Source organism: Aulostomus chinensis, chromosome 4 (assembly GCF_037954235.1).
Source record: "Aulostomus chinensis isolate RoL2024-O1b breed Wild chromosome 4, RoL_Achi_v1.0, whole genome shotgun sequence".
In the NCBI taxonomy this organism is placed as follows: Eukaryota; Metazoa; Chordata; class Actinopteri; order Syngnathiformes; family Aulostomidae; genus Aulostomus; species Aulostomus chinensis.
Genome location: NC_141323.1, coordinates 14989192 through 15003185, shown reverse-complemented (window position 1 = coordinate 15003185; position 13994 = coordinate 14989192). Strand labels below are relative to the sequence as shown.

General features: G+C 43.1%; 1 protein-coding gene across 2 annotated transcripts in view; it reads left to right on the top strand.

Moving 5' to 3' along the window:
* The first annotated feature begins 299 nt into the window (after positions 1 to 299).
* Positions 300 to 13994, top strand: part of hgfa (hepatocyte growth factor a) — a 26902-nt gene continuing 13207 nt past the window's right edge. For both annotated transcript variants that reach the window (XM_086202012.1, XM_086202011.1), the window contains exons 1-8: positions 300 to 556; positions 4786 to 4948; positions 5077 to 5189; positions 5833 to 5947; positions 10704 to 10846; positions 10990 to 11110; positions 11279 to 11397; positions 13678 to 13849. In XM_086202012.1, the coding sequence (XP_086058138.1) occupies positions 493 to 556; positions 4786 to 4948; positions 5077 to 5189; positions 5833 to 5947; positions 10704 to 10846; positions 10990 to 11110; positions 11279 to 11397; positions 13678 to 13849 (1010 nt within the window). In that variant the 5' untranslated portion in view covers positions 300 to 492. The remainder of the gene's footprint in view (positions 557 to 4785; positions 4949 to 5076; positions 5190 to 5832; positions 5948 to 10703; positions 10847 to 10989; positions 11111 to 11278; positions 11398 to 13677; positions 13850 to 13994) is intronic.

Here is a 13994-nt window from a genome sequence, read left to right as displayed (position 1 = left end):
CATAGAAAAAGTCAGAGTTTTAATTCAAGCATTTTTTAAAAAAAAAATATCAAGAGTTATTACTTTTTTTCCCCCCTGTCCTTTCATTCAAATATTTTTTTTTTTAATCTGCGGAAAGTCCGTTCGTTACGCAGTCGCGGTTTTATTTTGAAAGTAACAACCGGATGTTGTATAATTTATGAACGTGAATTTGACAGGAGGAGTGAACTGGGTGGTGGTGGTGGTGGTGTGTGTGTGTGTGTGTGTGTGGGGGGGGTGATAGAAAAAGAGCAGCAACTCAAGTAAAAAGGGGGGTTGAACCGAGGACGTGTGGTTTCTTGGAAAACTGTCATCTGCGTGTGGAAGCGGAGTCTTTCTCCTGGTCCTCAGCCACTCAGGACTTCACAAACTCACCGCCTCATACACACACACACACACACACGCACACACACACACGCACACACTCTCACACACACCCTCCGGAGTCTTACCTGCAGCCACATATAGTTCACCATGAGGACAAACGCGTGGATTTACCAAGCTGTGGTGTGTGTTGTGGTCACTCTGTTGGATGCAGGTAAGACATGAAGAGATGTGGATGTTGATGCATCAGAAATGTTCATATTTAATCCTGGCAGGTTTGATTTTTTTTTTTTTTTGGTCTGCATTTCTTTCTTCTTTTTTTTTTAGCAGAAAGACTGAAAAAATGACACTGAAAAGTTAGAAATAACGTGCAAAAAAGACTTGATCTTTCATCTCAAATATTTTCAACATCTTTTAAATCAGTTTGAACTTGGATTTCCAGTTTTGCGGCGTTTCAAAAAAAAAAAAAAAAAAAAACGCAAGAAAAACCCGAACTTTAATGTCGTTGTAGCGGCGCTGAATGAACTTGATCAAGTTTGCTTTGCAGTGTTTACGTCGTCACACTGTTTTTTTTTTTTTTTTTTTAAAAGGACAAAAAGCGAGAGTGAAGGCGTAATATGTGTTTTAAAAAGCGACAATTACGCAGTAGCAGCGCTACGTCCGCGCGATTTTAGCCAACCATGTGTTTCTAAATACATTTTTAAAAAATTAGATAACGGTCTTATATTTAGAGCGATCATATTTGATAAACAGAACCCCCCCCCCCTCCCCTTCTAAATAAGGATGCGCGCCGTGCCGTGTCAGCGAGCCAAGGCGCTTATTTGAAGTACATTTACGGATGTTACCTACTGCTTCGTCATTAAACTTTTTATATAGGTCATGGCCATTTCAGTAATAGACACCCCTGCATCTGCTGGACTACAGCCAGCTGCTGAGAGGAGCGCGAACGCACGCACGCACGCACACGCGCGCATACACACACACACACACACACACACACACACACACACACACACACACACACACACACACACACACACGGGTCCTCTCCGCTCCCTGATAAAGCACCGACTCCATAGTCGCCACCTCCAGGGTACCGACCCTGAGCTGTTGGCTGTCCTGGAGTGGAGGGAAGTAAAAGGTCCTAACTGACTTTGGTATTCTGGATGGAAAAGAGTGTGTGTGTGTGTGTGTGTGTGTGTGTGTGTGTGTGTGTGAGAGAGAGAGCTGGGGTTGAACATCTGGCTGCTGATTCCATGTTCCACATCTCTCTGAAGCAGATGTAATGTCTGCTTAATTCCCAGACAGAGGCACACCTTTAACCTGCTACTTTCCTGTTGTTCACATCCTACATTTCTGCTTGAAATTTACACATCCTGTGATTATCAGTGACGTTCCAGTAGAGCTCGAACCCTGGTGCTTATTGCTCAAGGGCACCAGAAGTGGAAGAGTGTCAGTCATTCACTTTTTTTCCCCTACATTTTTCAAGTCAGAGTGGATTCTCAAACCTCTTCCTCCAAGCTATCGCTGCCTTCTGTCATTACGTCTCACCTTTTATTATCATCTTCAATTTCGACATAGATTCTTTTTGGGGCGGGAGGTGAGGTGGGGGGGGGGGGGGGTAGCAGGACTCCTATAAGGAGAGGAAGAGGCTAAGTGAAATCTAATTGAGCAGCCTGGCCAGACATCAGGGCTGGAACAACACTGTGATGAGTGCCAGATGTGGTCCAGCAAGAGCCCAAACATTAATAGCGCGTCCGCTCAACCCCCCCCCCCCCCCAAAAAAAACCCATTTTCAACCACGAGGAGCCTCTAAACGCTCTAGAGTTTACACTATCCTAAGTACACACACACACACACAACGACTTGTGTCTGATCTTGGCACACGAGCGTGTTGCTGTAACTCGGTAGCATGATTTTTTTTTTTAACCCCTGCGTGATTTATGTTGCACTTGCCCCCTAATTATAAACAGAAAAGTATTGTAAGTGAACACATCACGAATCTGAGGATGCTGCGTTCGCCAGGAGCGGCTGAGCGATGAGCTGCCGCTCCTACAGGTAAAAAAAAAAAAAAAAGGATGGTTTGTATCAGGCGGGATTTATGGGCTTGTCCTCCTTTTGAACCCACTTTAGATCTCATATCCATTATACTACATCTAAGAAATAATACCGATGTACTTCTTTTGAATAAATACTTCTCAACAAAGGCAGATGAAGGGAAACGAGAGTGATTGATGATGCGTACTCGTGCAAAGTGAGCAGTTTTCCCCTCGTCACGTCGTAGTACAAGTGTTGGACGCCAGGAGAAGCGTTCATAGATCCTGAAATATTAAAACATCTCTCTGTAGCGTCTTTATTTTTGTTGTTCCCTCAAATATAAATGGAATTCATGTTGCTCATTTAACTCACTTGAGTTAAAGATTAAGAGCAGCACGCGTACAAATCGTGGATATCGATCAGATTGACCCGCAACCACAACCTGCATCGCTCTTTTCCTTTAATGTGGTATAAACTGGTTTTGGATTATTGGTAAGGTCAGGTTTATAGATATTAAAGTGTCTATTCATAGCAAGAAATTCTTTAAAGGCCCCAATAAATTAACTTTTGGCGGAAAAAGACCTCAGAACGTCAGCCTTAAAAGACGCCTTTAAAAGAGGCAGAAAATGTAAATCAGAAACGTAAACCATCACATGTGCAGCAGATCTTTACCAGAACTATTTCTACAATGATGGAATTAAGATCATTCAATCAGGAAAATCCATTTTTTGTTCCACTGAGGCTAAATTTTCATCAGGATGTGCATTAAATCGACTCATTTCATACAGTACCTCTGCAAATTTACTGGGGGAAAAAAATGCGTTAAGGTTTACTAAATGTTTCCTGAATCTTGACCTTTGATCTGGATCCTCCTCCACTTCTTGGCCCGTCCTCCACCCATGCAGGAAGTCCTGTCAAAGTTGGCATTGTAGTATTTTTTTCTTTTGCCTTGTCAAACTATAAACATCTTTTCACATAAATCCATAACATGACAAATACAGTGGACTTGTAAAACAGTAGAAAAAAGTTTCTTGGCTTGTGAAAGTAGTAAAATATGAGATTTTATGAATGTTAAATCTCCCGCTGAGTTACTGAAGCACATTCGACTGTTGGACAGACATCATTGTGTTTTCTTGGCTGTCATCGCAGTTCGGCAACAATGCTGCAACTCCCAAGCGGCTACCTTAGCTTGAAGGATTTCTGTTGGGGGGGATTTTAAACCGGGCTTTGATCCGTGACATTCTGCATAAGAACTTTAATCCAGGAAAACCTAAAAGATGGAAACGGAAGTCGGAGAAGATGAGCAAAGTTGTGGGGGCTCACATCTTGATGCTTCAGGTTTGTCAGGGGTGGCTGCAAACATGCTTTCATTAACTAAAGTAATTAAATCTTGTCTTCATTTCCTGTTTTTGAGACCCTTAAACTGCTATTCAGACTCCAGAGTCTCAAGAAAATGTTCTCATCGGTCAGTCACCCCCCCCCCCCCCCCCCCCTCATTTAGGCAGCAGTTTTCGGGTACAAGCAACCAAAAATGATAGCTTTTGGATACTTTGTCAGGGAATGAACCCCATGTCTTTTAACTTCGGAGCCATCAGTACATCTACACAGAGCCACCTTCCTCACCGTACTTCCTTTTAGAGTGCGTCCACGACAGACGAATGCGATTTGCAATCACTGTACGGGTGTCCAACTTTTTTTTTGGTTCGTTTCGCTCAGGGGTAGGGAACCGTGTGCCATGGAGGGCCGCGCGCATGCAGGTTTCCCTTCCAACCAAACACTTTAACAGGTGATGTCACTGATTAACACTCTTCTGTGGCTGGAGGTGTGTTAATCAGTGGAATCACCTGTTAAAGCGTTTGGTTGGAAGGGAAACCTGCATGCGCGCGGCCCTCCGCGGCACACGGTTCCCCACCCCTGGTTTAGCTTCTCTGCAATAGCTAACGTGTGATTTTGGTTCTTCTATGTCCAGCAAACTTCTTCTTGCTAACCTGAGTTGCTGCGAGGGATTTGGCTTTCAGGGTATCAAATATGATTTGCATATTTTGTCTTTGTTGTCCCCGTAGGTTTGGTTGCTTTGTGCGAGTCACATTTTGAAAGACCTTCGGGACCCTGGCGAAAGCAACATATGCCAAAGAGACTTCACACAGTCTGGCTCACTCAGAGCTTTGTACTACTGATGTAGTTCTTTGGTACCCTTAAAAGTACAGCTTCCAGTACTCAACTCCATGTCAGGGTGACCAGAAGGGGACATGTTAAGACAAAAGCCATGAAACTTAAAATGACCCTTTCAAACTGGACTGTACTTAAACTCAAAAGACAGCTGGATTTTCACTTGTAATACTACAATACTTGGACCAAAACATTTAGATATGTGTTTTTTTACTCTTGGGTTGTCATGTCTTGCAGGCTGCTGTCGAAGGACTCACCAGTCCTTACAGAAGTACGAGAAGACTGAGAGCCACATGCTGGTTTGCACGGACTGTCCTCAGACCCCTTTGGTACGAAATTGTCGATCGCAGGAACATTGTGCCCGTAAATGCAAGAAGGTCAAGAAAAACTTCACCTGCAGGTTGGTTTGTCTTTGTTTCTGCATGGCTATTTTTGCCCTCGCCCTCCTGCCGTGCAGACACGCTATATTTACATATTCTACTTCTCTATCATTTGTTCATCTCAACTACTTCCTGTGTGTTTCTACAGGGCTTTCAACTTTCATAGGCGCAACAGGAAATGCCACTTGCTCCCCTTTGACCGTTTCACCCACGGTGTGCAGAAGCAGGCCAACACCAACTTTACTTTGTATGAAAAAAAAGGTAAACGTTAACATTTTCCAGGAATTTTTTCTTTTTTTCCCAGTGTGTTTCTCTTGAGAACATACAGGTGCACAGAGGATTTTACACGGGCAAATGTTTGTTGGTGATGGTGGCTTCTTGTTCTCAATATCGTCACGCTGGCGTCGGACTTTTGAAGGGCTTTCGTCTCTCTGTTGACACAATAAAAGCACATAAATCCACAGCTCCCCGCTGTGTAATCGGTCCGATGAGGAGAGTCGCACGGCATAAACATGCAGGGGGCTCGAGTGGTGTGTAAACAGAAGGAAAATCATTGTTTACAGCCGGTGTGCAAAGGATTTCTCCAATACAAGCTGTTGAATGTACTTTAGAATTTACTGCAAAATTTACAGAAACTCCCCACGGTGACATTTAATGAACTTACGGGAATTGTCTGTTTTGGGAATAACACACAACCTGGGACATAGGAAAGCAAGAAAAGCGTTATTGATCATACATGGACAGAGTCCAAATATAACCCAGGCGGTCAGGACAGTGTATACAAATCAACATTTAATTGCTTTAACAATAATGAAACACAATAAAATGTACTTCCAAAGGATCGTTCGTAACCCTGAGAACATCAATGGATATTTTCAAAGCTTTTTCTCTTTCTTTCACTCAGATTACATAAGGGAGTGTATCATTGGCACCAAGGACAACTACAGAGGGAGGAGGTCTTGGACAAAGTCGAACATAACTTGTCAAGCTTGGTCTGATAATAACATCAATGAGCACACGTAAGTCTTCTCTTACAGAACCACAAAGATTCAAGTATGTGAGGTTGTTCGAGGACGCAGAAGTGTTCTTATACATGACACAGACGCTCACATTGACAACGCTAACCTACTGATGCTAAACAGATGGAATCTGTGCCATCAAACTACACTAAAAAGGAATTTTATATTTGCTTAAAAAAAGGAGGGGGAAACGGTACTTGTGGCGCAGCCTTCAGGGTCTGAACATGATTTTTTTGAATTTTATCAACTGTTGTAGTGAGACAAAGTCCACAGGCTCCTTCTTGCTGGTGCAAAATTCAGAGCAGCCATGTAGCCAGGTAGGGAAGAGGCAGACACCACCGTGTCTTTGGGTTGGAAAGCAGAAATGGATGTTCGTCCCGGTCCCTGCGCTAGCTCCTTCCCTGGTCAGCTAGGGTGCTTGTTCCTGGGGAGGACTGGGTGAATGGCACTCCCACGCTGGTGAAACTCCTCAGTGTCAGGTGAAAAGAAGCAGCTCTGTTTCCAGCCCTGGAAGTCTGCAGGCAGAAAGGGTGCAGCAATGGACTGGACGTCTTGGAGACAAGAGGGGAAACGTGCCTTTGGAACAACTCAATTGGTTCGATATGTTCTCAGTTTTGCAAAATACTGTCTGGTTTAAGGGAGAGGTGTTTTAGGTTGTCTTTTAATGTTAAAAAAGAAATTATTCCCAGTGGTCAAGAGCTTTAGGTTGTGATTGGAAAAAATAAGAGATTGTGGATATTTAGTTTCCTCCATAGTGTCGCTCCCTTGTGCTAATATTGCCTTTGGGATGAGATGAACAAGCACTAACTAGTTTAGATTTCAACAAATAGTTCTTTATTGGTATAAATGAAAGCTTCCAGAATCATGTGAGGTACCTGACTGTATGTACAAAAAAATGGTTTTGCGCTCCATGCTTGAGATATTTCACGCAAAACTGTTCACGATGGCACACGAAAAAAAGTCAGTGAACAGAGTCAATAGAATACGTTTTTTGGGAACCATGTAGAGAGTCATTGTCATTGTGGATACATTCCCACACCAGCAGCGATCATTCTTGCTGGTCGTCCAAGGGTGCAATGCCTTGCTTGCTGAAGCTCGAGCAGTTTCAGAAGGTGTTAATCAGTCACTTCCTCTTGCCGGATTCCTGAAGACCTGAACCAGAATTTTTTCCCCCCTAATCTTTAGACTTCCAGCACCTTCCTGGGTGCTTCGACTCTGTTTCTCTGTGCCTGAAACTGAACAGGCCCCGCTGTCTGATTTATTGATGCTCAGATCATCTCCTTGCACCTCAGGGGTTAAGGGAAGGTGGAGGCTCGCAGACAGCCGAATGTTTAGCCACAGTTAGGTCAGATCTCTTTTCAACACATGCAGGGATGTCCTCCTAAATGAGGCTGTTTTTCCTCTGCCCTTTAGGGCATCCGATGTATCCTAAAGATGTTTTCCTTTTAGCTTCCCTCAGTGAATTTGCGAAGATGGTTGTGTGCCAGCTCCTCATTAATAGTTTTCATTAGTTACAAGATATTTTACTTGCAGTGAGGAAATGGGTTTGGGTTTATGAAGTGTAGAGCGAAAAGGAGACAGAATGGAGGTAGAGTGAAAAAGCACAAAGATTAATAGACTGAGATTAGGTTGAGTCTGTTGTCCAGCTGAGCTCCAAAAGCCACAGACATGCTGATGGAAAACACAAGTATAGTGATTAAAGCAGCGCTGGTCGTCTGTTGGACACCTCCTCTTCTGTCTATCCTTAAAAATCCTCCCTTCCTTTTCTAGAAGCAGCCCTCTTCCCATCAGGAACGCTTTGTCATTGTTTATTTGAGTACCCATCCCAGGTGGCAGCTGTAATGACGGAGAACACTGCCCCGGCTTGTCAGCAATTTTTAGTATTTAGGCGGTCAAAAGGAGCTGGGGGATTTCGTGCTAGTGAGGGTTGGCTAACATGGGACTGTCCCACTGTGCGCGAGGTACCACCGTGATGACCCACGCACTGTTTGAGTTTCAGGTAACTATTATTTTCATGCTTGACCGATCACCATGGGGCAGGGGTGATTTCTCAGGAGGTTTCCTTCCAGGAATGGGATTTCTACCTGTTGTCTATATTTAGTGTTGAACCTTTGAAAAAAAAAAAAGTGTATGTTGGTGCCAAGACGTGTGGGGATGATGGAAAATTTCTGTGCATATTAATAACAACAGATATCAGGGCAGTCCGTCATAATTTTAAGGGAGTGCACATTTTCACAGGAAGGTCAGGGAAGAACCCTTCAGCTAGGATTTAATGTCTTACTTACAGACATTTCAGCAGTGGTCTTATAGCAGATGTCAACCTGTCTCAAAATATTATTTATTTTCTATATACGTATGAACTATGGATCCCCTGACTTCTCGCATATGAAAGGTGTTACGTGTATATAAACCCAGAGAAACATCACCTCACGCTGTAGTTCCCCAAGGCCCTACGGGGCGTAGCTATTAGCATCTTTTAGCTCATTGTTTGCTTTATGGCTTTCACAGTTTTGGCTCTCACTATTTTCACACAGCTGTTTTCACAGCAAAAATGAAAATTTATATCAGACTCACATTTGCCAAGTGTGACCAGAAATACTCTAAAATATATATATATATTATTGTTCCTCTCAATCTGCTGTTTGCAAACAACTTTTAGCTAGCTAGTTGCATCTCAATACCTAACTTTTTTTTCTTTTTTAACTCTGATATTAAGGTTTTCCACTGCCACAAAGGGGGCTGGAAAATAAATTTTGTAGGGTTTAAAGTCATAAAATTGCTGTTTGCTTGCTTGAATTATTGAATACTTCTCTCCTCTTGTTGTGTTTGCATTGAAGCAACCATGTTTTTCTATAAACGCCAAGTGCCATGTTGTTAGCAGGTACTTCAGATCTATAGTTCACTCTGAGGGACACTCAAAATCAAGCTAATATCCAAAAGTGGACATTAGTTAAGAAGGAATTTTTTGTTATTTCACTTGTGTGTTCTGACTTTTATCCCATTCCTTTTAACATACAGGAATTGCTACTTTTATTTGACAACCGCATTCTCGAGAATTTCTATGTTCGAAGGAAAACAAAGTACAACAAAAAAGGCTCAAAATGTCTCTCTGCCACGTTCCCATTTCCCTAAATAATCCTTCAGATGTCTTTTTTTTTTAACAAGGTTATGAGCAAATTTTACTTTTTCTACTTAAATGTGTTTACAACGTCCAACTTGAAGCATTTGTCTCAAGTAAATAAAAAATTAGTACATAGCCTTTTACTTTTACTGTAGCTGCTCTGTGACAAGGAAACTACACTTTCACAGACTTTCAGTGCTGTCCACTTCTGCCAATATGTTTAGCTGTCCCAGAGCGAAGCATGTGTGCATAGTGTCTGCCTGCACTCCGAAGGGAACAGACTTTGGCAAGAAGATGAATAACTGGCTAACATCTGTTAGCGCAACATCATTATGGCTAAGTTGCTCTCAATGCTTCGGTCTTTTATGGACTCTCACCAGATGCAACCTGTTTAGTAAAGTGAAGAACCTTGTAATTCCATTTATAAAACAATACTGTAGTAAGACAGAAATATATTGACAGTGTGAGTTACGCACAACAGATGTGAGTTTTGAGGCTTGGCAGAGCGCCGCTTTGAAGGGGAGCAAGTGTGTTGTCTGTTGGTCTGCTATAATTTGCTGAAGCGGAGACTATAGAGGCATGCCCCTTCTCCTTTGCAGTCTCTCTCTTTTCGTCTTAGTTTGATGCCTGAGCTTTCCTCTAGTTCTGGGTTGAATGATGTTGTGCATTAGTGTAGAAGCCTTGCGTAAGCCCCAGGGCATGGAAGGGAGAGCTGAGCCGACTCCCTCAAGACAAGAGTCATTGCTGAGGGTAGAGTGTTCAGACAAGCTGCTGAAGGGAGGGAGGACTCTGGGTCTTTTTCCTTCTTCTTTTCCAGCAGATTGTTTTTTTTCCTTTTTTTTGTCATTAATTAAGAACCGAGCCCCGCCTTTTTGCTCAAATAAATGTTCATGTTTTTGTGTTTTTTCTCACCATTCATCTTTGGCCAAACTTTTTTCTGTCTTGCCTCTTTGCCGCCTTGGGTGGGAGGGGAGGGTGGGCGGTGTGGTCAACATGGATCAGGAGATGACATGCCAGTTTGTCATCATCCTGCGCTCACACCCTGTCCGTTTAGTAAAGGGATACCATGCCGCTCAACATTATTACATCCCATATGTCTGCGCTTGCAAGGTTCTTTTTCTTCTCGTCTTACTTGTTCACACTGACATAATGTATCAGTTGACAGACAGGGATTAGGTTTAAAGGCTGCCAGCTAAAGACCTGCTTGGGTCACTCCAAGTGGTTCGTAGCATTGTTCTGTGCTGTTGGTAGTTACTGTACTGTGACAGCGTCTGGCTGCTACACACATGAGGAAGCTGGGATACGGTAGAAATCAGTAAGGCGATCATACACAAGGTGCAAACCTGGAGAGAAGCAGCATATCAATGACTTAGTTTGCATAGAAGTGCTCAGCGTGATCACTCTAAGGTTTAAACCATAACCTTGTCACAATGGAGGCTTCCTTAGCATGAAGCTTACATCTGAAAGTAAATGGCTTTCAAATTTATTTGGCTTGTTACTGAGAGCACCTGCAGACAGCCACAGAACTGTATACACTAGTGGAGCAGCCATGTGTGCAAGCACTCCCCAAAATTTATTTAAACAGCTTATAGTATCAGTTCACACTCTCAATAATGTATGTCTGCTTCCCTGTAGGTTTTATCCCGAAAGGTACCCAACGCAGGACCTGAGGGAGAACTTCTGTCGGAATCCAAGCAACGATCCTGGTGGTCCATGGTGCTACACCACAGATCCCAATGTACGAGCTGAGGAGTGTGGCGTACCGCTTTGTTCAGAGGGTAAGACTCTGACCGAGATTTGGACAAAATGAGTCATGTCGGAGAGCAGAAATGGAGTTGTGATTCAAGAACTGTTCTTCTTAAAGGTTATGTTATGCCCGATGGGAATAGGAAGTTTTAAAACTGTTGAAATGTTCCGACAGAGGTGTGTATGATGTGTAACGGAGAGGATTATCGAGGCAAAGTAGACCATACAGAGAGTGGCAAGGAGTGTCAGAGATGGGACTCAACACGACCTCATAGACACCACTTCCAGCCCAAAAAGTAAGCCACAAAACTGTTAATATCCGACGAACCTTCCACATGAACACTGCCAGCGCATTCCCACGACAGACATATAAATAAATGATGCAAAAACTCAAGAGACGCTTACCTCACCACTCGTTAAGCGTGTCCCTCCCTTCTAATTTCCTTTTTCCCTTCTTTTGTCAGGTACCGGGACAAAGATTTAAAAGACAACTACTGTCGTAACCCAGATAACCGTCTCCGTCCGTGGTGCTATACCATGGATCCCAAAACTCCATGGGAGTACTGCAACATCACAGTGTGTGGTAAGCATCTACTTACTGCATTTACTCCAAATCCTCATAAATTCACTATATGAAAAGAAAGGACAGCGGATATTTTCAGCAAACCTGAAGATGAAATTAGCATGGCAAAGAGGCTCCTTGGCTTAGGTTTGGACAGACAGACTGAGCTTGTGGATTGAGGGCGCCAGGGGGTTCGTTACATACAGGACTTTAGTGGTTACAGGGTAGTTGTGGTGAGCCGAGTAATAAGTGCCCCCCTCTCCCCTGCAGAGTCTCATAAGACATTTGTTTACCCCGCATGTTGTTTCATGTGGTGCTCGGTTTCAAATCGTTCTACCTCAACAAGGACCAGTAAATAGGTTGTTTGTAAAGGGGAAGGACTGACTTCAGAAAGCCAGAAGTGTTTTATTGAGAACACTCACAGATGTCAAGGGGCTGTTCAAAAGAGGATTACAATAGAGGCTCCTATATGGAGAAGCCTCACACAACCACTGGAAGGTTTCACAGTCGTTTTAGCGGTTGGAGCATCATGATACGTGCGGACGAGTGACAACTGAAGAAAATTTGGAATGGAAAAACATAATTAACCCAAAGATACCCTCAAACACAACACAAGGGGTCACTGAAAGGCTTATAGGAAGACCTTCGTATTTTGCTAGTTTCATCAATTTCTTTGGGAGCTATGGAGGATTTTAGTTTGACCAAAGACAGACTATAATTTGAGTTTTAGAGATGCAGCACGCTTAAGCTTGTCTGGCGCCTCGTTGCAAATGTTTTTGTTATTTTTATGAATCATTACATATGTCAGGGAGGTTGTGTGGCTGGTTTGTGAGTGGGATATCTCAAAATCCGATGGAGGGACTTTGATGCAGTTTGGTGGAAAGGTGGGTAATTTTACAAGAAATAAGTGATTAACTTTTCGAGGCAATCCTGAAGATAGTTCTTGGTTTTCTGGGTGCACCAAAGACAAGTTTGAAGAGTGTTTTAGCTTCCCGAAATCATCTTGATTGCTGTCTTATGGTTGATGTCTCGGAAAACAACGTCTATCAACCTGTTTTCAATGTAATAGTTGATGTCTGTGGATTCTTGCAGTGGTTTCTAATTATTTATCTACTCAAAAAGCCAAATACAGGAAGTAGTTGAATGTTCTTTAACATACTCACACCGTGGCCTGTCCGGTGCTCTCACCGTGGGGGCAATTCTGTGGAGGAACGTTCTGAAAAAGGGTCCAGAGTAGTTCGAGCACACAGATATCCAGCAAGGAACCTTATTCATGTTTCACTCTGGTGAAGGCGTAAAAGTGTCGAAATCTTCGCCCTTATTAAAGTTTCTCGTCGGATATGTGGTCCCAAATTGTTTTGAGGTTTCCTTCGAAAAAAGCCAAATGTCAGATTCACAAATATGAGAGCAAAGTTGTTAAATCCTGCTGTGTTTAATCATTTTTGACATTTTATGCTGTCATAAAGACAGCGGAAAAAGGAAAGAATAGGTGCCACAAAGAATTTGTGCGGTAGTAGAATTTGTTCATTTTCCCACATGTACACACAAACACACAGATTACCTCACATACGCACATGTTCTTTACAGCACAGGTAATGATTTTCAGCAAGGGTAGAGGATCTGCATTTATCCAGATGTGTGTATCCCTCAATGCCTGCCCTCAGAAAGATAAAAACCGCTGACCTGTACAACACAGCGCACAGACACTGGCATGTGTTACATCAAGTCAAAGAATCCCTCTTTTCCACCCACCTTTGCTTTTCGGCCTCGAAACATACCCTCTCCTCCTCCATCTTCTCCCATCTCATTTGTCAAAGGCCATAGAAGCAGAGACAGAAGTCTGCTCGCTCCTTATGCCCGCTCTGCTGAAAAGCAGAGTTCTACCTGATGATATTCAGAATCGTTTTCCCACGGATAAAGTTGCCCCAACCGGCCGAGGCTGCAAAACTCAGCAGAAATCCAACTTTTATGTGAAATTACTAATCAGAATCGAAGATTGCTTCGTAATAGCCCGTGTGATGTCAGCCGGTTGAATAACCTTGTTGTCCCTGTGAGCAAGAATGTGGGGCACCGGTGTTATGAATAAACAGAAAATTTCCTATCACAGTTGGGAGGAGGAGGGCTGCGCTACTGTTTTTGATCATCTGTCTCGAGGTTAGACATGACACATTCTTCTAAGGATTAATATCTCCCTCCTCCCTCTTCTCCCTCACTCGCTTTTTTTTGAAACTTTTACCTTCTGTCTCATGCTCACGCTCACCGTTTCGGTGTCTCTTTTTTTTTTTTTTATCTCTCGGCTAGACTCAGACTCCAGCGAAGACACAGATGTCAATGTAACGACATCCTGCGTCCAAGGGAAGGGCAAAGATTACCGAGGCACACTGAATGTGACTCCCGAGGGGGTGGCGTGTCAGCGCTGGGACTCCCAGTTCCCCCATAAGCACTCCTTTCTTCCTAAGAACTTCAAATGCAAGTGAGTAATCCTTATTTCATGGTTCCTGAAGCTTGGATTCACTTCTCTCTGCTGCATCCAGGAAGTGATTTATTCATTTTTGCTCAACCGACTGTTGAAATGCCAAAAAAAAGAAACAAAAGTTCAAAAACCCATCGCTCATCTG